This window comes from Plecotus auritus, assembly GCF_963455305.1.
Source record: "Plecotus auritus genome assembly, chromosome: 8".
Lineage (NCBI taxonomy): Eukaryota > Metazoa > Chordata > Mammalia > Chiroptera > Vespertilionidae > Plecotus > Plecotus auritus.
The window spans coordinates 162,407,639-162,430,891 of NC_137782.1; the positions used below are offsets into that span (position 1 = coordinate 162,407,639).

General features: G+C 51.3%; 1 protein-coding gene across 1 annotated transcript in view; it reads right to left on the minus strand.

The window, feature by feature from the left end:
- Positions 1-23,253, minus strand: part of PLB1 (phospholipase B1) — a gene marked incomplete at its 5' end in the record, with an annotated part of 115,400 nt that overhangs the window by 59,161 nt on the left and 32,986 nt on the right. Inside the window, 9 exons of the mRNA XM_080684244.1 lie at positions 1,341-1,384; positions 2,779-2,852; positions 4,539-4,597; positions 12,394-12,457; positions 15,658-15,732; positions 16,539-16,610; positions 19,823-19,879; positions 21,168-21,272; positions 22,069-22,144. Coding sequence (XP_080540370.1) covers positions 1,341-1,384; positions 2,779-2,852; positions 4,539-4,597; positions 12,394-12,457; positions 15,658-15,732; positions 16,539-16,610; positions 19,823-19,879; positions 21,168-21,272; positions 22,069-22,144 — 626 coding nt within the window. The remainder of the gene's footprint in view (positions 1-1,340; positions 1,385-2,778; positions 2,853-4,538; positions 4,598-12,393; positions 12,458-15,657; positions 15,733-16,538; positions 16,611-19,822; positions 19,880-21,167; positions 21,273-22,068; positions 22,145-23,253) is intronic.

Sequence of the window (23,253 nt, forward strand, 5' to 3'; positions counted from 1 at the left end):
TCATTTTGAGTTGATTTTTGTTATGGTGTGAGGTAGGGGTCTAACTTCATCCTTTGCATGCAGCTGTCCAGTTGTCCCAGTACCATTTATTGAAAGGACTATTTTTCCCCCATTGACTGGTCTTCGCCTGGGCTAAGTGTGTAAGGAGAGTCCACCTGAGGGGTGACATAGTCTCAATCCTTTGTAAGTCACTTTGGTGAAAGCTCTTGGGCCTGTGGATTTTCAATTATGTTATCCATGATAACAGCATGGGAATCAGAGAGCCCAGCCAGCTAACGTATAGGCTGGGCCAGCTCATAGCCAGTCAATCACACTTACAAAAGCAACCCAAACCATCTCCTAGCAATAGGGAGGTTATTTATAGCTCTTGTGTGTAGATCTAGAAATAAAGAAGACAGGGAGTCCTTGTGCCATAGAACTGTACCTACTTAAATTCAACAGGATTTATAAATAACAAAAACAGATAACAAATGTGAAGCACACTCCGCTCTGCCTATGCGGAGATTAAGCAATCCCTATCACCAAATTCTTAGTGACTTAGAGCTCAAATAACTTCCTGGCTTCTAAAGACAGATTACAAAGGGCTCTGTTATAAGAAGAGTAAATGAGAACAGGACTGATGGAATTCCTCTCAGGTATAATTATGAGCTACAGAGTTTAAGGGGGAAATTCATTTTTAACATTTACTGCAGGTATCTTTAAGAATAAGCACGGTGATGTGCACACACAACGGGGATAAAAAGATGAGTAAGACAAGGTTTTCAGAGACTCTAGTCAGGCTGTAACACATCACTGCAAGCAGGTTGTGGGTGAAATAATTTAAAGAAAACTTCAAGCTCCAAATGCGCCTGTGTTCGCATAGCCTGAGAGAGGTAACTTCTTTATTACCGCTGCAATACGCGTTTCCTAAAGCGGCTCACGGGAATTCAATGTCTGCATGTGGTGCCTAATGCCGCCCAGGCCTAGATCCATGCCTGGCAGAAAGGTGCTCTGCTCCTTTGATAGGCAGAGTAGAGATGGGTTTCCTTTCCTTCTTTCTCGAATCATTTCTTAATAATGACTTGCACTAAGATTTGGCCTGAGATCTCTTTTTCTCTCTTGTTCTCTTCCTTGGACAAATACAATTTCTCAAAAGAAAAGAAAAACCACCTCCCAGCTTTTATCACTCTCAAGAAGCAAAGCAGGGCGGCCACATCAGTGAAGCAGCGCCCCCTGCCGAATGCGACTGCCTCCTGCCGCCCGGTCCCCCGCTAAGCCCGCGGCCGCCACTAGGGGGCGCGGAAGACACGCGCAGGGTGACTGCAAGCCCGCCCTAAACCCCTGAGGGAGCGAGTACTCACTGGCCAGGGTGCTGATGCTGCTGATGTTCCCATCTCCGCCCACGCTGTGTTGTGGGAATACAAAAAGGAAATGAAGGTTGAAAAAGCCAGTGACGCCAAAACACGCCAGACGCTACCAAGACAGAGCTTCCACCTTTTGAGAAACACCCTGGGGGCTTGGAGCCTGTCTTTCATTTATGATTTCAGTAAAAAAACCTTGAAAAACAAACCAGAATACAGCAATGCCTCTCCCCTCTCCCCACACACCTGAACATCTAAACAAGAAACGGTCATGGCTGACGTTGTAGATTTTAACTTTGAATGTTGACACTGGGGCAGGGATCTAAGTGGACCCCCTTCTCCCCAACTCCAGTCCTGCCCCTCTGGCCACTGGCTGGGCATTGCTATTATTACTGAAAACACAGTGAAAGGTTTGCCCTTGACGTTCTCTTCCCCTTGGGTTTGGGCAAACCCATTTTCCATGGGTGTCTGAATCTAGAGAGCAACCAGCTTCCAAGCACTTCTAAAATTCTGGGGAAATAAAAGTTTCTAGGCATGAAAACATGCAACATTCCAGAGTTTATTGGATTCCCTGCTTTCCATAGCCCTTCTTTCTCTGCCAATACACCTGGGAACATTTAAAAGGCTCTTAAAGTGGGTGGGGTTTAACGAGCGACGTTGCCAGGGATTCAACACCAGCTGGTGCCAGGGAGGCCAGATTCCAGGCTGAGGAACCCCCAGATCTGTGCTCTCCTGGGTTCAAGGCACAGAGGTCAGGCCCTGCTCATCAGATTTGATAACAGCCAGGGCAGGAACAAGCCTGCGGGAAGCAATGGGCAATGGAGGAAGCTGCCATGCCAGGTGTCAACAAGCATCGACTCTACTTCTTGCCCTTTTACCACTTGGCTGTGTGATCTTGGACAGGTTACTTGTCTTCTCTGAGCTTTGCTTCCTCACCTGTCCACTGAAAACCCTTTAATAAGGATGCCAGCTACCATTTATACCTACTTTGTGCCAGGCACGGTGCTGGGGAGCTTCAGTTCTCTCTAATCCTTGTGACAGTGCTCACGCAGTATTATTATCCCCACATCAAAGATGAGGAGACGAGCTCAGAGAGGTTAAGTAACTTGCCCAAAGTTGCACAGAGCTGGGCAGCCAGGGTTCCAGACACACTCTGGTTCCAAAGACCACTGTCTCCTTCTGGGATTCATTCCCACAGGGAGAAATGGAAGCTAGAGAAGCTTTCCCACCCCAAACGTTTATGTAGTGTCTCCCCCAGACTCCTCCTGGTCCCAGGTCCCGCTTTGGGAAATGCAGTGGTTGAATTAAACCCCGAAGTTTCTCATGAAAAGTACGAGGTGGCTCATCCCTCTGCTGGAGGAGTGGTTTTCTACGATGCCCAGGGGTCCTCCCGGCCCTGCCAGGAGGGGTCCTCAGGGCCTGCCACACCCTCACTCACCTCCAGGACAGGCCTCGATACTGCGTCAAGACATCCAAGACGTCCCCAGGCTTAGACCCGGCCCCGTTGCCTGCCTGAAGGGACGACAAGGCGATGAGTTTCCCTGTCCACCGGCCAGAGGCCCGCACCTTGCTCTGCCCGGGACCTGGGCGCTCTCTCGAACCCAGAGTCCGGACAGCTCCTGTCTCAGAGCCGAGCGGTAGCTCCTGCTGGGACCCCTGGCCGTGCACCGCACCCTGAGCAGCCGTGCCCGGACCGAGCCAGGTGCCACTCATCTAGCCAGGTGCTTGAGGATGAGGCCGCATGTCCATTTTCCAAAAGGACACGTATCGGGGCCCTGTTTTCCTCATTTAAAAAAAGTTGTGAAATCTGGCGTAAAGGAAGCGTATCACAATTCTTTTCTATCGCTGTCCCTCACCCAGACGGCTGACAAGGTGGCCATCAAATGAAAGGCCGTGTACCTACCCCTCGGCTGACGAAAGAGCAGGGTCTTTTAAAACCACCATCTGGACCCTCTCTGCAGGCGTACGTCCCTCGCCTAAAGCTGCTGTTTCTGAGCAAGGCCATGCCCAAGGGCACAGCGAAGGCCTCTCCAGCAGCCTGGGGAGGAGGGCGGGCCTCCAGGAGAGCCCCCCGCCCCCCGAGTGATCCCTGCTCTGGTGCCCAATTCCTCTGCCACTGCAGGTATGTCACCCTCAGTGCGGCCTCCCCAGGGAATCCTGAGCAGGCTGGGATTCCTGATGATTCCTTATTCCCAGAGCATCTTCAAGGAGCCACGGGGCAGGTGGTGGCGGGGGGAGGGAGGTGACATCAGGCCACACGTGGCCGGTGGAGGTGGGGTAAGCAGTGCTGAGAACCAGCCTGCCCATCCTTCCTGAGGGCTATTAGCATAGGCCACTGGGGTGAAGGGCCACTGAGGGGTCAGGAGGAGGCGGCTGCAGTACCGGGATGGGGTCCGGCCCCGTCCAGCACTCACAAGCCGAGTGACCGGGGACACTGACGGCCTCACCCAGCGTTGCTGTCTTCATCGGTTGAGTTTAAGGAGAGTCGGACTTCAGGGGATTTTGTGGAAGAGATCGAGTGAGATAATATCACTGGGAACGGGCCACAGACAGGGAAGATGCCCGCTGGCCTTTGGGGGACACTCGGCTGGACCAGCCGCTGGCCGCGCGGTAATGAGCTGCTATTGAATGGAAGCTTCTGTTGGGGAACCTCTGGGACCCCCCACGCAGGCTCTCGGAGAACCTGCACTGGAATAGCTCTTTGTAGGGCCTGGGTGTCACGGGGAGAGGCTGCAAAGAGGGGCCTCTCTCCCACTGACCCTTTTCCTCACCCCCAGGCCCCCCATCAGCACTGCTCCTATCTCATCATCCCTCTGCCCCTCCCTCAGCGTTGCCACATGGAAAGACAAGCCCCAGGTCTCTGAGGGACGGCTACTTTGCAGGTGGGGGACCTGGTCCAGTTCTGCTGCTCGACCTGGGCTGGGTCACTTCCGCCCCAGATGCTCCCTCTGGGATCCCCCCACTTCCTGCTCTCTCCTTCGTCCCAGTGTAGGGAGAAGAATGGTGAGTGGAGGTGGGAAAACCAGATGGGCAAGGAATGCCGGGTTCCAGGGAGCGCGGGGATGTAGAGGGACGATCGGGACCCGATATGGCAACACTTAAGAGCCAGGAGTGAGGCTTTCTCTCCAGGTCGCCCCGTGACCCCAGGCCAGGCCCTCCCTGCTCCTTCCCCTTCCCTCCACAGTCAGGGTAACTTACCGTGAGGGAGTCGCCCAGGGCTGCGATCACCTTGATGTCCGCGGGCTTCAGCCTGTGAACTGAGAACCAAGTGGGAGTGAATGGAGGATTGGGGTTCCTGTCTCCCAGGAAAATGGAGCGCAAGTCTGTTTTCCATAGCAGTTCAGCTTGGACAGAGATAGTCAGAGCCCGTCCTTGCCAGGAGGGTCAGCAACAGCAGGCGTGAGCCTGACTGCCGGGTCCTCCCTGGGGCACCTGAACACAGGGCTCGGGGCTGGAGGTGGCCCAGCTTGCAGGGGGGAGTCTGCTGGCTTTTGAGGAAACCTGAGGCCACAGGTGAGCATCATCCTCAGGGCATGAAGTGGCCCCGGCCATTGGGACGAGGGAAGGAACTCTGGTGGACACACGGCCAACACGGAATGTATTCTAGGATCTGGTCATATTCGGGGTAAAGTCTCCTATCATTCTGCTAAAAATATTAGCTCAGCTTCTCTACAGTGAAGAGGGGAAATGCTTTCATACCACTATTTTCTAAAACCAAGATGAGATTCTTATAACATAAAATCAACCATTTTAGAGTCAACAATTCAGTGGCATTTAGTGCTACTTTCACAGTGTTGCTCAACCACCACCTCTATCGAGTTCCAAAACATTTTACCCTCAAAGGAGATCTGTGCCCATTAGCAGTCACTCCCCATCGCTCCCTCCCCCCAGCTCCTGGCAACCACTAACCTGCTTCCTGTCTCTGGATTTGCCTCTTCTGGACATTTCCTACAAATGGCATCATACGATATGCGGCCATGTGTGTCTGGTTCTCCCACTTTGCATAATGTTTTCAAAGTTTGCCCATGTTATAGCATGTGTCAGTGCTTCATTCCTTTTCATGGCTGAATAATATTTTATTGCATGGACATACCATATTTTGTTTGTCCATCTGCCCATCATTTGAAGGACATTTGGGTTTGTTTTTACCTTCTGGTGATTGTAAACAGTGCTGCTCTGAACATTCATGTACAAGGGTCTATTTGAAAGCCTGTTTTCCATTATTTTGGATATATATCTAGGAGTGGAATTGGTGGGTTATATGATACTATGTTCAGTTTTCTGAGTAACCACCAAACTGGTTTCTACAGCCTGACTCTATGTTTTATCTCATGAGCTGCACATACTGTGCTGTGGCTAAGCCTCTATCTACACACATGGCAGACTTATCAACACCAAGCCGTGGCTGGGTGCCCTGGGACTACACAGTGATCAGAAAAGTTAGGTGGCCTCAAGAACCTCAAAGGCGAAGGAGGAAATGGGAAACAGCCATAGTTACAATAACTGGTAGGTTGGTAAACACTCTGAGAGGTATGAAGCAATAGGAAGTGCTGGAGCTGAGGAGTGATTGACCCCTAGGGGTGGGATGGGTGGTTCTGAGCAGGCTTCTTGGAGAAGGTGGTGTTTGAACTGAGCCTTAGGACGTTATGAGATGAGATTGAGGGAGAGCCAGGCAGGTGTGGAAAGCATAAAGGATGGATGTGATGCCTATGAAGAACAGATAGTTGTACGGTTTGGTTAAGTGATGGGTATAGAAGACTAACAAAAATAATGTTGAAAAGTAGATTAGGGCCACAAGCCTTTGATGCCCGGTAAACATGAATTTTGCTATACAGGGTTCATATGGAAAGTACGATAATATGTAATAACACAAGAATAAATTCTGTGTTTTGCACACTCACACCTGTAGACATACTTTTGCCCCACCCCGTATACAGAATAACTTGCATGGGTATACCTGCACTATATTTACCTACCCCTTCACCTTATACATGTAGGAATGCGAGTCCAAGTGCATTTTGGGGACCACACCTAAGATTTTTTCTGCCATATGTAGCTCTGTCCTCTCAAATCACAAGCTCACCTCCTTCTACCCCCAATATCTCCCATTCCCCTAGAGTGCCTTGTCCCACAATCACGCTGACTTTGCCATAGCTCCACATTCCTCTTAGATGTGCCTCACTTGTCCCTAGTGGTGCAAGGCTGAGCTACATTGTCAAATAGCCTTCAGGCCTTCAGAGAAGTCTAACAACATTTGTACCAGGGAGGGGACCACTCCCCAAGGGAAGAAGCCCATCATTTCAGCAGCCATTGCTTAAAATGGATGAACAGAAACTTGTATGCAAGGAGGCTTTCTCGACACCTCTTCTTTGGCAGGTCACTTAATAAACACACAGTGACACCCAGATAAGAGATGCTTTTGACACAGCTGGACTACACAGAGCCCACTTCACTCATCAACATCCCAATTGTGTCATTATGCCTGTGGAGGAAGCTGCATTAACACTCGGTATACCCATGTCTTGTTTCCTTCCATGGAGACATCTTGTCTACCTGACGTCCGTGCTGTCTGCAGATGGGGAACTGCCACACCCCCTGAGGAATTGCTCTCATGGGAAAGTACAAGTCCCTGCCTCTTCCCACGACAGCATGCAAACGAACACATACACCGTTGTGAATGTGCGTATGCAGAATATATAGGTTCATGGTCCTCAAATGTGAGCACGCATCAACCATCTGGAGAGCTTGTTAAAACACAGATGGTTGGTCCCCACCCTCAGAGTCTCTGATTTAGTAGGTCTGCGGTGTGCCCAAGGATATGTGGTTAGAAGAACAATATCAAATCACAAAGCCAGCTGCACACATTAGCGGGGCTGAGCCTAAGAACTTGAAAACGACCAAAGAAATCAGAAGGTTGATTTTAACTCCTGTTGATGAGAGTTAATCACCATATTCTTGTTGCCATAATGGGTAATACAGTGAATTCTGTGAACACTCTAAAGTGAAAAGGTTTGGGGAAACCTTTGGGGTGACACATGTGAATGAAATGGATATATTTGCATAAAAATCACATTATAATTTGATAAAGAGGCAGCTGAAACCGACCATTCCTATCTCCAAAATTTATAGCAGACAGAAAATACACATACACATGCATGCATACATATGTGTATATATACACGTGTAGACAGATTAATTTATGTGTGATAGGGGAGGGGGTTTCTCCTGTTGGTCATCCTAAAGGATTTCCTGTAAGAGATAAGAAACCAAATGAGCCCTAGATGGGAGGAGTTTGACTTATCTGGGATTTTATTAAGATAGAGTCCAACACTTATCATTGGTTTAATATCTGCAGACCTTGATTTGAGCTTCGTTAATAGCATCATGTATGACAGAGACACAGCCTGGAAGCACAGCAAGCACTTTAGCAATTGCTCTCCTTGGGAAAAGAACTATTTAGAGATAAGATTATGTTTGTGTGGCTGATTAGCTAAGCATTATCTGGTACAAACTGTGCAGCACCTTGGAAGGAATTGATAAACACATCATTAACTCATCAAGATTTCTTCAGAGGGGACCTCTTATCAGAAGGCCATCTGAATGATGAGGAAATACGATGAAGAGCAAGGAAAGGGTAGGCAAGAGTAGAGAACTGGGGAAACTACCCTCTTTACATGAAGAGTTACACCCAGGAGAAAGGCTTGGCACTTTGTTTTATCTTGTCAAACCCAACAACTTAACCAAGTGGGGCCATTCTGAAACACAAACTTTCTCTTCGTTGTTAGCTAGGGCTGCCCAACCCATAAGCTCTCTGATTTTAGGGACTTAGGTAAAGACTTCTTCAATGGTGGTAAACTGCTGGAACAAGAGGGGATCCTTGTTTTCTGCCTTTGAAGTGCTTCAGTGTGAGTTTATACAAAACATGTGCCTTGCACATAGCAGGAGCTTAAGAAAAATGTTAAGGTCAATGACAGGCTAAGTAAGAGGCTCTGTGTCAGGAATCTGACAGCTCTCCAAGTCTAAAATGATGGAAACTACAGGGAAGAGAAACACTTATTCATCCAGATGTTAATGTGTGCTAATGTGTGCTTGGGGTGAGTTTGAACTTGCCTAGCAGGCTGGTCCCCCCCAGGCACAAGCAGGCTGTTACTCCCTATGGGGCATCATGACTGCCTGGTCACAGGCTGGATTAAGTTGCAAGACCCATCGCAGAGGGTGGCTAAACAAACAGCTTCAGGGTCTCTACTGGACATTGAAGTGCTGGTCCACATGGAAGTGAAAGCCTTAGGGATCACTCAGTGCTGTGCCCTGGGGCATTTTTCATACCAGCTTTTGAGTACAGGCAGTCCTCGGGTTACGTTATGTCGCCATCTCCCATTTATTTATATAAAAAAAAAGTTCCGTCATTTCGACATATGTACATATGTGCTTTATGTTTTTTATTATTTACTTACCACAAGTAAAGGTCAGGAATTGTTATCTTTCTTTTAAATTTTTTTACTGTTTCACTTCATTACTGCTGTGTAAGTGCTCCATTGAGTGATGTAGGTGCTTATGTAGGTGGGTCTGACTTACGGCGAAAATGGCGTTACGTCGCGCCATAGGAACGGATCTCGGACGTAACCCAAGGACCTACTGTAGCTCATTTTAGCCAAAATGGGTAAAATAAACAATATAAGGTACTTAGAAAGGAATCAATGGCTTAAATGAATGAACGGTTCTGAATCATACTGTTGGTGACAGTGGCATATAATGAGCTTTGTGGATCCCCATTTTCAAATACACTAAGTTGTTTTTTTTTTTAACTTTATTTTTATTGATTTCAGAGAGGAAGAGAGTGGGAGAGAGAGAGAAACAATCAATGATGAGAGAGAATCATTGAAGGGCCGCCTCCTGCACACCCCACACTGGGGATCAAGCCCACAACCCGGGCATGTGCCCTGAATGGGAATCGAACTGCGACCTCCTGGTTCATAGGTTGTCACTCAACCACTGATCCATGCCAGCTTGGCCAAATATTATAAGTTTTCTCCCTGCACAGAATTCACAGCTTGACTTTAACTTCAGAAGACAGCCAATGAGCCATGTCCCTCTGGTTCCTTATCATTGCCACTCTTTTGTTTGCAAAATGCGACTCCTTTTCTCACTGGGAAAACCTTAAGTCAGCTACCAGGCCCCAACACTTTTTCTCTCAGTTATTCCAACTATGTTAGGGACAGGGCCGTGGAATAATGTAAAATGATGTAAGTGTTAATAAAGTTGTGAAGCCCTCAGGAGATAGTGCCTAGCAAACTGCACATGTGAACGGACTGGGAGGAGAAAATCAGAGGCTTGCATTCATTCATTCCTTTATCCATCCATCCGTTGGCTACCAAATTCCAATTGGTTATAAAAATTACATCAACCCTATACATCCCACCCAAAGCCCATAGATCAGTGGAAGAGGTTTATCACCTGTGGGCTCCCGTGGAATGAGCGTGAGGCTGCCAGGAGCTCTGCCTGGCCTGTTGATGAAAGCGGTATCCTATTTTGAACCATCACTTTTGGTTAGCTAGGTGTTATCTCTGGGTTGGGTTGAAAGAAAAAACAGAAAAGGGGCTAAAAAAGCTTTCTGAAAATAACTCTGAAGGCAAAACAGTTATTTTATAAGAAAAATGGTTTGAACGGGAGATACTTTGGTCTAGTAGGTTTGAAGGTCTTTTTCCATTCTGAGAAGTTGTTGATTTGCTGAATTAGAAATACTCAATAATTCAGATTAGTTCAGCAAACATGTATGGGTCCTTACCAGGTGCTGAGTCATTGGGGATATAAAAATAAGATGACCTGTTATAAGTATGTATCAGATACCTTCACCTTGATTAGGAATTGCAAACATGATCTCTAGAAAAGTGAATGACCTCACCAGAAAGATGATAATTATCAAGGGAAAATAATAATGTGGCCCTGTGCTAAGTCCATTTGCCTACTCCATTTTAAGTCACACACATGCTTAAAATGTCCAGTCATAGGTCATGCACAGCAATGAAGTGTGTTTTTCATTATGGTCCAGTTAGCGGTGGTCATTTGCCTAAATAACACTTTCCAGGTGGGACTCAGACATGAGGCCAAGCACTGATCTGTGAGTGCTGCCCCCCGCCGACCCACCTCCCCAACCCTCGCTGCCTGGGGAGTGTTTCCGCCCCATGTCCGCTTGGTTAGAGCAAGCCAGCCTAAACCTGCCCATCTGTTTATCCAAACAGCCCCTATTACCAGCGTATCTCAGATCTCAAGGTCCTGAGATGTCTGGCACTTACATGTTCAAGTGCCAATGAACACCAATCTCCGGGGTCAGGGCATGAGGAAGAGGTTCAGATTTTATGTGGCTTTTAGATGCTGAGATATGCGCTCATGGATTGGTTGGTTATCACTGTCATGACAGGAGCGTAATCTAGGCAGATTGCAAAACACTTTGTAGATCATTCTTGCAGAGTGATAAGATTAATGAGAGGACAGATAGCATTTCACTGTAAAGACTATGGCTATTAAAACATGGATATTCCTCCTCTCCTCTCCTCTCTCTATACATAGACACATAAATATATACATGCACCTTTGAGGTTTTGCTATAGGAGGGCCTACATATGAAGCTAATAACTTATTTCTGCTGCTAAAAATCCTGCTAATAAACTAACCAAGAGGAGTGGGTTGTCACCAACTGTGTGGTGGGAAAGTCAAAGACTAAAAGCAAGTGTGAGAGTGAGTGTGTGTGTGTGTGTGTGTGTGTGTGTGTGTGTGTGAGAGAGAGAGAGAGAGAGAGAGAGAGAGAGAGAGAGAAAATGTAACTCAACCACCTATTCCCTTATTCTGCATTATAGAACAAGAGCCAGTTATACACCAAAGTTTGGGGGAGATTTGGCTTAATTAGAGTGCATAGGGCTGAGACATGTGTGGGAGGTAGGCTGACAGCCAGGGCATATATTTGTTCTACTAACACTCAGCAAAAGGAGGCAACCTGACTGCAAAGATCTACATCCCTGAGAGATTCCTGCTAGACACTGCGGCCTCTCCAGACTTAATTGTCTACCCTGCAGGGCACGCAGGAGGCACTCAACAAGCATCTCAACAATGAATGAACAAGTGAACAAGTCAATGAACCAATGAGTCACCCTCCAGGACCCCATCTCACTGCTGCAGAAATGTTCCTGGGCTGATGTTTGGAGTTGCCTGGGTCACCATATACCCCTCCAACCCCCCACCTGTGAGTTCCCATGGTCACACACACAGCCATCACTCCCAGACTGGCAGGCCTGGAGCAGAAGGCTCAGCCCTTAGGCAGCCCCTCTGTGGCAAGGTCTCTGCCTAGAACATTCCATGACTTTCGTTTTCATATCCAACAACATTTTGGAAATATCAGCAGCAAAAATAGCATATTTCTAAGACAGCTTTCCTATTCTTTGTGGGGTTTTAGTGTGTGTCCTGCACGTTGCTCTGACAGGGAGTGTGGACTGGTTACTTCTCTTTCTGCTTCCAGGTAGATTTGCTTTTTGGAGAGCAAATCACCTCATCAAGGCTTGAAGGCAGGGACAATGACATGAGCTCTCTCTTTGCGGAATATGGCCCGGCACGCGGTTAATGCTTAATAAATGCTTTCTGATTGTATCATATCACATCACATCAGAACATATCCTATCTTATCACATCATACCATATCATATCTTGTTTCAGTTAAAGAATAATCAAACACAGGCATGAACTTACAAATATACAGGCATACTTCAGAGATATTGCGAGTTTGGGTCCAGGCCACCACAATAAAGGGAGTGTCGCAATAAAGTGAGTCATCATCTCTTTTGCTGGTGGAGGGTATTGCCTTCAATTTGTAACAAATGCAACATCTGTGAAGCGCAATAAAACAAGGTGTGCCTGCACATGCAGAGCTATTTCTATTGTCCTTGAAAAACCTCCTGGGTGTACCTCAGGTTGTGTGCAAAGCCCTTGTGACCCTACGGGTGCTCTTACTCTGATGAGTCCAGGCCTCACACGAGCTTACAAATCACTTGATTCAAGTGTGTACCTGAGGTGGGAATCTTGTCGGAGGGATCCATGGCAGGGCACCTGATTTTCGTTCCATCTCTCACCTGAAATGAGACAGAGAAATAGGAGAAATGGGACATGTTGAAATTGGGTGAGGAGCGGGGTCTCTAAAATTGGAAAATATTACTTAATATAGCAACCCAACCATCTTTTAAGATTTCTTCCTCTCATTCAACACTCAGATTCAGGTGCCCACAACATCCTCTCCGAATGCTTCCAAACCTGTCCCTTCTTCTCTGGTCCCTCTGCCTCAGCCTATGTCCAGGCCTGTTTCTTCTTGCCTGGACCATTGCAGTATTCATAGCATCACCACCTCAGGCCCCTGTCTTCCTTCCCAGATTCTCGGGGGGCCTCTCTCTCTCTCAACAATACAATCAGGCCACTCCCCTGCCCAAATTCTCAGAGAAAACAGGGCTTTTTAAAAGTCTGTTTTGGGTATTGCCATAGCCCCAAAGCTGAGAACAGTACACAGTAGATGCTCATAAATATTTGTTGGCTGAATAGTAAATACATTTCTACTCTGTATTAATATCAACATAAAGTCCATCCTTCTTAGCATGGCCTACGCAGTCCCTAGTCATTCAAAACCCTAAGAATTGACCCAACACTCTGGACTCTCCATGGCCTCCATCTCTTTGCCCAAGCTCTTACCTCTACTCTCTCTTTTCCTTTCTTTCCCTCCATTTCCCCACATTCCCATCTGCCTGGTTCAACCTCAGTCATCCTTCAGGGCTGAGGTTGTGGGGACTCTTGGGAAGTCTTCTTCACTTCTCTCCTGCCTCAGTTAGTTGCTCCCTGAAAGCTCCACGGAAACTTTGATTACAGAACGTCTTCCCTTGTGCAATAATCCTGCTTGGCTCCGCTAGACTGAGTTCCTTAGGACCAGCAAGTATTTTATTGATGTTTTTGCCTCCCGTGCCTGGTATGCATCCTTCCACCCACCCACCCATTTAGTCATTCAACAAATAATGATTAGGAACCTGCTCTGAGTCCCTGCCCTCACCGACCTTGAGTCCTAGAGGCACAGAGCAGGTAGGTAATCAATAACTGTAACCTGCAGGAATGTATCACTCCCTATCATCAGATGAAAACAATGGCAGCATGTACACGGAAATCGTAGCATGCTGATCCTATCACACATGCTTTATACTTATTATTCGTTATGATTTCAAAACAACTTCAGGAGGTAGGGCTATGACTTTCACCACTTTCCATAACAAAATAAACAAGGCACAGAGAAGTTCACTAGCTCGTCCAGTGACACAGAGCGTGTAAGTGGAAAAGCCTGGCTTGGAACCCAGAGCCAGTTCTCTGCCCTCAGATTGTCCGCATTGCTGTGGTGACAGTTACAAGGTGCAGGTCAAGTTGATGCTCAAGAGAGTCTTCCACATTGTGTTTCTCAGGCTTTGTGGGGCAGGCCCTGGCCATCAGCACTGCCTCCACCACCAGGAGTAACCCTCTCCCTCTTTTATACAATAAGGAGGCAGGGATGGCGCGAGGCCGAATTTGATGTAACCCGTATCAGTCCCCAGTCCCCAGAGAATGTGGACATCAGCCTACAAGTGTCTCAGTTCCTCAGAGCAGTGCAGGTGCCCTATCTAATCTGACAGAGAGGATCAGAGTCACGAGATAAGCAATAAGCAGGACATGAGTAAGTGTGAGGTGGCCCTTGAGGTAGGAGCCAATGTCAGAGGCCTTTTGGTCTCCACACGGTTTGGTTGCAGATTTTACTATATTTCTCGGTCTTTCCTGTTGATTTTCTCTTCTGATGAAGGCCTCAGATGGATTTAAACTGATGAACAAAATAGAAACAGAGGCATGGATACAGGGAACAGACTGACAGCTGTCAGAGGGAGGTGGTTGGGGACTGGATGAAAGAAGGTGAAGAGATTAAGCAAACAACACACACACACACACACACACACACACACACACACACATTAGAGTACTGGTGCACGAAATTCATGCACGGGGGTGTGTGTCCCTCAGCCCAGCCTGCACCCTCTCCAATCTGGGAAATCCCTCTCACAATCCAGGACTGCTGGCTCCCAACTGCTCGCCTGCCTGCCTTCCTGATCACCCCTAACCACTTCTGCCTGCCAGCCTGATCACCCCCTAACCACCCCCTGCCAGCCTGATTGATGCTTAACTGCTCCCCTGCCAGCCTGATTGCCCCTAACTGCCCTCCCCTGCAGGCCTGGTCCCCCCCAACTGCCCTCCCCTGCAGGCCTGGTCTCCCCTCAACTGCTCTCCCCTGCAGGCCTGGTCTCCCCTCAACTGCTCTTCCCTGCAGGCCTGGGTACCCCCCCCCCAACTGCCCTTCCCTGTAGGCCTGGTTGCCCCCAACTTCCCTCCTCTGCCGGCCTGGTCACCCCTAACTGCCCTCCCCTGAAGGCTTGATCACCCCCACTGCCCTCCCTTGCAGGCCTGCTCCCTCCCAACTGCCCTCCCCTGCTGGCCATCTTGTGGTGGCCATCTTGTGTCCACATGGGGACAGCCATCTTTGACCACATGGGGGCAGCCATCTTGTGTGTTAGAGTGATGGTCAATTTGCATATTACTCTTTTATTAGATAGGATATATCACACAGACATAGACAACAGTGTGGGAATAGCCAGAGGGAAAGAAGGTAGGGGCAGGTGGAGGTGGCCTAGGAGGGAGAAATGGGGCCGGAGAGAGACTTTGCTTGGGGTGATGGGCACACCATACAGCGTGCATATGATGTTTTGTTAAGTTGTATACTTGAATGCTGAAACCTGTATGGCTTTGTGAACCAATGTCACTCCAATAAACAAACAAACAAACAAACAAAAAAGAAGCTGCAGAATTGTTATTCTCTTAATTGCATTTTCTTAATCCTCAGAGATTGGGCTTCCAGGCTAGTCCTCAGTATTTGGCTCAAATAAACACTCATAAAAGCTTTCTGTTAAAAACAAAGGGGCTTGTCCTAGATTGGGGAAGGGCCTGAAGAGCCTTGTGTTACAGCAGGACAGACTGGGGCAGGCAGTGCCGACACCCAACCCCCCCCCCCCCCCCGGGGAGTTGCAGGATGCTGGCTGCCAGGCTGCTCTCGAGGCGGAGATGGAGGGGAGACCTCCTTCAAGCACCAAGGAGACAGCCACACCCCTGATCCATCACCCACCCAGCCTGCTTTTGGGGTTCCAGGACGTTTCCACAGGCTCAGCCAGCGGTACGGCCCCTGGTTCATTTGCATGAGTGTCAACCACAGAAAACCTCTCCATACCTCAAGCTTCTCATTGGGCTTTGGCAACCTGGACAGGTAGTTGCTGTTTTTATAGGTGAACAGATATGGCTTTTCCTGCAGAGAAAAGTAATGCATTGTGACCAGGACTCAGAAATCTGTACCCTTTAATCATCAGGCTGTTTCACCCAGCAATGCCTTTGGCCAGCTTGGAACATTCACACCATCACTTCAATGGAAGCCATTCTCCGGCTTTTCCTCTCTGTGCTGCCTATGAGTTCCCTGAAGGAGCCCATTCATGCTTTAAAATTTCCCATTTGCAACAGTTGGCATCTCTGGCTCTCTACCTGTAGCCCATGCTACCAGCAAAGTACGTATGTTTCCATGAAAGAAGAACTTAGTTGTAAGTGTCCTGGCAGCCAAAGCAAAGAGGGAAACAGGGTGAATTATACTGTTCTTATGGCCTCGCACCAAAAACTTACCACTTCATCCAGAAAGCCAAAACCTTGACTACCATTATATGACAAAAGGAATTCTACTCATTTCTGGTATTTCCCCATCCAATTACTCAGCAACATTAGCTACATGCCTATTACATATTTGGCACATGGTTAAGAAACCCATCTTCACATTTGGGACACGTGGGGCCAGGTGAGATATGGCCTTGCCCCTATGCCCTCCCGCTGTGTGGAAGGGGCCATAACACTACTAAAACAGCTCAATTCTGCCACAATGGCTACATTCTGTAAACCTTACGTGTGCCAAGTATGCAAAGCTGTGACGGGACGCGGAACAGACCCACAACGCGAAAGCAGCCAATGCCTCAGCCAGGTGAGACCCCATTTCACAGCAAAGCCCAGTTGGTGGCCCCATCTCTCTCCTGATTCAGTGAGAGGTTTCCTCTCTCCCCAGGCCTGGCCTACCTGAGAGGGACACTTCATGGGCCAGCTCTCATCTGCACTGAGCAGCTCATCTTTCTGTCCTGCGGGCTCCATCTAGGAAAGAAGGCGATCTTTAGAACAGAAGGTAATGCTCAGGCGGCGGCAGCATTCCAGGTGCCACCGAGAAAGACTCGTCCGTCCAGTGTTTCTCCGAGTTGACCCTGGATGCAGTATCACGTCACCTGGGAACATGTGAGAAATGCAAGTGCCCCCCCCAACCCACCCCAGACTTATGGAGTCAGAAACCCTGGGGTGGGGTCCAGCTCTCTGCATTCTAGCATGTCCTTTGGGGGATTCTGATGCACGCTCAAGCTGAGCCCACTGCAAGCGAGGAGTCACTGACTCCTGGCCCACCCCTCCTGAGATCACAGGAGAAGCTGAGCACTGGGGAGGCTGGGCCAGGACAAGGACACCGGGGTCCTTGATCCAACCCAATGGCTCTCGGCTTCCTATGTCTATTGATTCGGGAATGGGTGATGGTGGCATCAGCTCTGACACAGGCAGCTACTTAAATGATAACCAAAGCCCAACAACCAGACGAAGTGTGCACGGTGTACCCGCAGGTACAAGCCTTAAAGGGAAGAGAATGAAGGCTGCTGAAGAACTCCATGTGGGAGCAGTATTTCACAGTTCCCTTTGTTATTTTTAAATGCCCTGGCTGTTAGCCTACCTCTCACACATGTCTCATTATACATCCATAAGCACCTAAAGAAAAACGCAGTGGCTTTGAGAGCGCACGGGTTTTCTGCTGTAGGCACCATCTTCTACTTCGGGAGGACCTACTTCCTGCAGGTGCTAGGCTCCTGTGATACCATAGGCCCTCGCCTTCCCAAGGACCCTGACAGGGGACACAGGGACAGGAGGCTACAGCACTGAGCATCCTGCCTGGCTCAGTCACAGCTCTGCCAGCCTCCATGCGGCTTTTGGAGTCTTTGGCAATATCTTATCCCAGGATCTGTGCCCACTAAGCAAGAAGCAGGAGGAGAACGTGACTCTTCTCGGGGCTGGCTCTTCACCCAAAAGGGCAGAGTCCGATAAGAGGGTGTAATTAACCTATTGGAAAAGGAGTGGCCACCCTTCCGCTGGAGGAGGAACTGAGGTCCCTTCTTCCAGTTTTATTCTGAGGGGAGGACCCCCCACAGGGGTCAACCTGCTCCGAAAGTGAGTGTCCAGTGGGCCCGGGGTGGTGGCCAGGTGTCCACCTGGCCTGCTTTCTTCTCTCCAATCTTTCAAAAATTTAATCAATAACAGAGTCTGGAAAGGAACATGGGAAGAGCCACATCTTCATAATTCCAGCAGAATGAATATAGCAGAGTCACCAAAAAACAGCCAAAAGACACCCTGGGGAAACCCCTCCCTCTTCGCTGACCTGGGGCAGGAACCCTGAGGACTCTCAGTGGGAAATGCCTGGTTTGAAGAGAACGGGCAACTGCCCACTCAGGAAAGCCCCCTCCTCTCCTCCGGCCCTGGTGACATCCTCTGTCACACTGAGCGTTGAGACCTTCTTCCCCCCTGTGCTCCTCTCATCCTCGTCCTCGCCTCCCCTGCAAGGAGTTATAGGAGACGTGTGTGCCTGTTTGAATGGACAGGACATCCCCTGGGCTCAGTAAAGGCATTGCCACTGCTGCCACCACCACCGATGATACTCAGTGGCAGGATGAAGGGAGACGGAAGGAGAGGGGGTCCTTCCTCCCTGTCTGCTCTCTCCAGCTTCTCTCTGTCTGGCCTTCAAAGGGCTTCCTTTGTTCCCAGGGCCTCCTCGTCCTGTTTCCTGTCCTATCAGACCAGCTTCTACTGCCTCTCGATATGCATTTGGCTTTTGTGTTTCTCCAGGCCCTTCGCTCACAAAGGCCTTAGCCTGGGAATGCCCGCCTGCCCTCCTCTGCCACATCCCACAAAGCCAGCCCAAACCCCACCGCCGTGGGGCTCTCCTGACCGCTTGCCCTGTCACTTTGGGGTGCCCAGTCCACCTCCCTGCTGGCTGAGTTCAAGTCTACTCTTGTTCCTCTGAGTTGCCTGACCCTTCCAACTACACCCTGGGCTGGGTGATGGCAAAGACCGTTTGGTGTGTCTTTGTATCCGCCTTGGAGCCAGCACAGGGAACACAGTAGGTTCTCTCTCGTTGCCTGGGAGACAGGTGACGTGGGAGGGGAAGGAGGTAGTTTGGGCTGAGCTGGAATAGTCGGCCCTTCTGTCCAGAGAGAGGGCGGCGGGAGGGCGGCCCTGCAGGAGGGGGCAGGTTCGCTTCCTCTGCCTCCACAGGAGATGGGCAGCAAGTGGTTCCCTTGGAGATATTCCACCCAAGGGTAAGGCCCACTAACCAAGAAAGCAAATGCGTTCTTTAAGGAGAGTGTGACTCCATTGACAAGGGCTGGTCCTGCCCCCGCCCGCTCGTTGCTGGCTATTGCACAGCTGCTGGTGGTACTCAGCAGAGCACTTAGTAGAAAAGATGGAGAAAACATGTTCTAATCCAAGGAAGAAGAAAACCAAGTTCCTGTCACTGGAATTCTAAAAATAAGGCAGCTTGGATGGGGAAAAAAATAAATGGCAAAATCAGGTGTCTGTCTGGTACCAAGGCTCAAAGTTTTGACATTCCATCCCACCCACTGACGAGCCCAGGCAGCCCTGGGGGGCCTGGGAGGTGGGGAAACCAGGCACAGTTACGTGAGGAGCCCCAACACGTGTCCAATATGCACTGTGGGCCAGGAATGAGCTACACACTCGCCAGGTCCTGGGCCAGTGTTAGTATCTGGGTTTTGCAGAAAGGGAGGGGAGACCCTCAATTCACACGACCTGTGAGAGACGGCATTAGGATTCGACCCAGGTCTCTATCGCTCGAAAGTCCATGCTCAGCTCAGGTGCCACCCTGGGCTGTGAAATCACGTGCTGGTGCTAAAATGTCACATGATGGAAAGCTGGCCTGGATCGCTGTGTGAGATGTTCCCTAGGCCCCACTGCAAGTGCATCTCCACACACTCCCAGGACGTCCCGGCCTCTGGGAAGGGCAGGGCTGAAGATGCCCAGAGAGCCCTGAACACTGCCAGGGCTGTGCCCCCGCTCTGGGAAAAGGCAGTGAAACTCCCGGGTGGGCAGAGCTGGCTGTGCCCACATGTGGGAAGGATCCCTGGTGGCCTGGCATCATTGTTCTGGGACCCCCTAGCATCCCGCAGCCCCTCCATCAGAGCAGTGGACAGGGTGGGTGTGGTGGTGGAGGCCCTGCCCCTCCTTAGGCCAATCCCCAGCCCCCGGAACCCCTCACAACTCACCATGATGTTCCAGAGATTCAAGGCGAGGGTGGTGGGATCCTGGTGTGGCCGCTTCCCCTGAAAGAGAACCATAGAGAACCCCTGTGTCCCAAGGATGGGAGGGCTTGCCACGCACTTGAAGCTGTCCCTGGCAGAGATGGGGTGGCCCTGCTCTGTCCAGACTCCTCCTCTCAACCTCTCCACATCAGCAATGGCAGCCCCATGGGACCACTGTCAGGGGTCAGGCATGGAGGTGAGGGCCTGCAGGAGCAGGTCAAACCCTCACCATCACGGGGTTCTCCACACCTGAGCCAAACAGCAGGAGCAGCATGACAGGAAGTGATTCCTGTGTGGTCTGAGTGGGAGGTGGGATGGGAACTAATATACCTCCTCCTTTTTTTAAAAAAAAAATATTTTTATTGATTTCAGAGAGGAAGGGAGAGGGAGAGAGAGATAGAAACATCAATGATGAGAGAGAATCATTGATCGGCTGCCTCCCGCATGCCCCACACTGGGGATCGAGCCCACCATGCCAGCCAGGCCCTCCTCCTTCTTTTAAACCATTATTTAAACATTGTTTAAGCCTGGCCGGTGTGGCTCTGTGGTTGAGCATTGACCTATGACCCAGGAGGTCACAGTTCGATTCCCAGTCAGGGCACATGCCTGGGTTGCATGTCTGGGTTTAAGTCCTGGGGTGGTGAGGGGGGGGGGCACAACTCCAACAGGCAGGAGCCAGAAGCCTGGAGGGGGTACTGTCCCAGACACACAGTAGGTCAGAGAGACCCTACTGAACACGTGCGGACCCACCCCATGCTCATGGTCTGGGCACCCCACTTGGGCAAGGGGTATTTGCCCAGTGACCTGGGGGCAGTAGGGTCAACTCAAACTACCCTTCCTTCCAGGGGTGGAGGTAGAGAGCCTGCAGCGGGAGGAGGGTGCCCTGTGCCCTAAAATTCTACCCTAGGGTCACATAGCCAAGCGGGACTGAGGGCTCCCTGAGCTCCTCACACGTGTTTACTCATGCCTCCACCCTAGAGGGCGGGAACAGCAACAGTGGCCCCGACTTCACAGATGGGGAGCCGGGCAGAGTTCCGACAACTTGCCCAGGTCACACAGCTGGCCCGTGTCAGAGCCGGGAGCCTTCAGCTCAAGTCCATGCTCTGTGCCCCTGGCCACTCTGCCTCCAGGAGTCTGCCTCAGGGGCTCTCCAATCCCGTGGGGAAGTCACCCAGCAAGTATAAGGGAATATTGCAGCATTCCCCCCGGAGAGCGCCTGTCCTGAGCTCAGTGGGTCCCACCTGGGCGGGAGAGGAAGAGGGAGAGGAAGGGGGTGCGGGCCAGGCTGTTCATTGTCCCCCTCACGCACCAAGTGTGGGGACAGGGCCTCCTCGTAGAAGAAGGGCTGGAACACCACCGAGAAGGACTCCTGCTTGTTGTACCTGCTGGAGGCCAGGAGACTGTCCCAGCTTTCCTGGAGGAGAGAGCAGAGAGTGTGCGCCACAGCGAGGCCCCGCCCGCCCTGCCCGCCCCGCCTGCCCCGCTGGCCCCGCCTCGGCTCCCACCAGGAGCTCTCAGCAGCCCTCGGCCACGAGCGCACACCACGCGCTTTCTGAGCTCATCCCAGAGACAGATCCGAACTATATTCCCTGGGAGCTCAAGGAGGAGGGGCAGCCGGGCACGCAGCGAGGGTGCCATGCTCTGCTCAAGGGCTAGTTCGGTAGAGGGACGTGCCATTAACTATACAAAACATGGCGCCTCTGGAGAGAAGGGCCACAAGGCTTCATGCATAACTTTGCTTAAACCAAAGTCCTCGTGTGAACATGTCAATAGGAAGTGCGTTTGAGCTGTTTGCTGACAGGCTTGGTGGCCTCCACTGAGCCATCCTCACCCGCTGGGGGTCTCGTCTCTAAAGCACCCCACACCTTCGGGGCCTCTGAGTCGCCCTGGGCTGCGGGCTGGGTACGGGCCCAGCCTGGGCATAGCCAGCTCAGCAGCCAAGTGCAGTGGTAGGTACACTGGGTGAGAACGACCCAGTCCTTTCTGGATGAATCTGCCCAGTCCTTCACTAGCTAAGGAACCGCCGCTGCCAGTATCGTCCCCACTTTACATGAGGAAAAATCAAGTCACACCCGGAGTGAACCGAGAGCAGCTCTCTGGTTCCTGACTCTGTGGGAGAAGGGGGGACTTACACCCTAAGCGTCCCTGCCACCCCTGTTCTCCTCCATGACCTGCCCCTGTGAGCCACCAGCCTCCCCGAGGGGGCTCACCTGATAGTACCACTGTGCCACAACCCGGGACAGCTTCGACGTGTCCTCCGAGCACCTGCAGGGCTCCGCTGCGAGGCTGCAGGGAAAAGAAGCCAGAATGAAGCTCGGATGCAGCGGGGCCCGGCCGCCTGTGGGGGAGTGAGAGGGCCGGGGCCCGGCTGCCCGTGGAGGGGTCAGAGGGCCGGGGCCTGGCCGCCCGTGGAGGGGTCAGAGGGCCGGGGCCCGGCCGCCTGTGGGGGAGTGAGAGGGCCGGGGCCTGGCCGCCTGTGGGGGAGTGAGAGGGCCGGGGCCCGGCCGCCCGTGGAGGGGTCAGAGGGCCGGGGCCTGGCCGCCTGTGGAGGGGTCAGAGGGCCGGGGCCTGGCCGCCTGTGGAGGGGTCAGAGGGCCGGGGCCTGGCCGCCTGTGGAGGGGTCAGAGGGCCGGGGCTCGGCCGCCCGTGGAGGGGTCAGAGGGCCGGGGCCTGGCCGCCTGTGGAGGGGTCAGAGGGCTGGGGCCTGGCCGCCCGTGGAGGGGTCAGAGGGCCGGGGCCCGGCCGCCTGTGGAGGGGTCAGAGGGCCGTGGAGGGGTCAGAGGGCTGGGGCCCGGCCGCCCGTGGAGGGGTCAGAGGGCCAGGGCCCAGCCACCCGTGGAGGGGTCAGAGGGCCAGGGCCCGGCCGCCTGTGGGGGAGTGAGAGGGCTGGGGCCTGGCGCTGCTTGGGGAGTGGGAAGGAGAAGCTGGGGTCTCAGGGGTGCACTGTGATCTGACTCCCTACCGTCCCTCCATTGGGCGGGGAAGGGAGGAAGGGAGGTGGAGACATGCCCCCCTCACTCCATCTCCGGATGCACCGCCCTCCCTGCCTCCTCACCACAGACCCACCTCCACGTCTCCCTCCCGACTCCCTGTCCTTCCTCTTCAACTCCTCTCTCGCCAGGACCGTCCTCTCCTCTCCATCGCCCCCACCCCCAGCTGTCCCTACCCTGACTCCGGCCCGTGAACTTCTTTTCTGAGTACAAAGCCAGAAATCTCAGGATCTGGGGTCAAGGAGTTTAAATTCTATGACAAATTTCAGAACCACATGCCAATCAAATTCTGTGAAGATAAAATACATTTAGGCTAAATTTTCTTTCTTTCCAGTCTCTAGAAGTATCACTTCTTGGCTTATGGATGTTTTCCCAAACCTGCTTTTTAAACTCTCAGGTCACTCT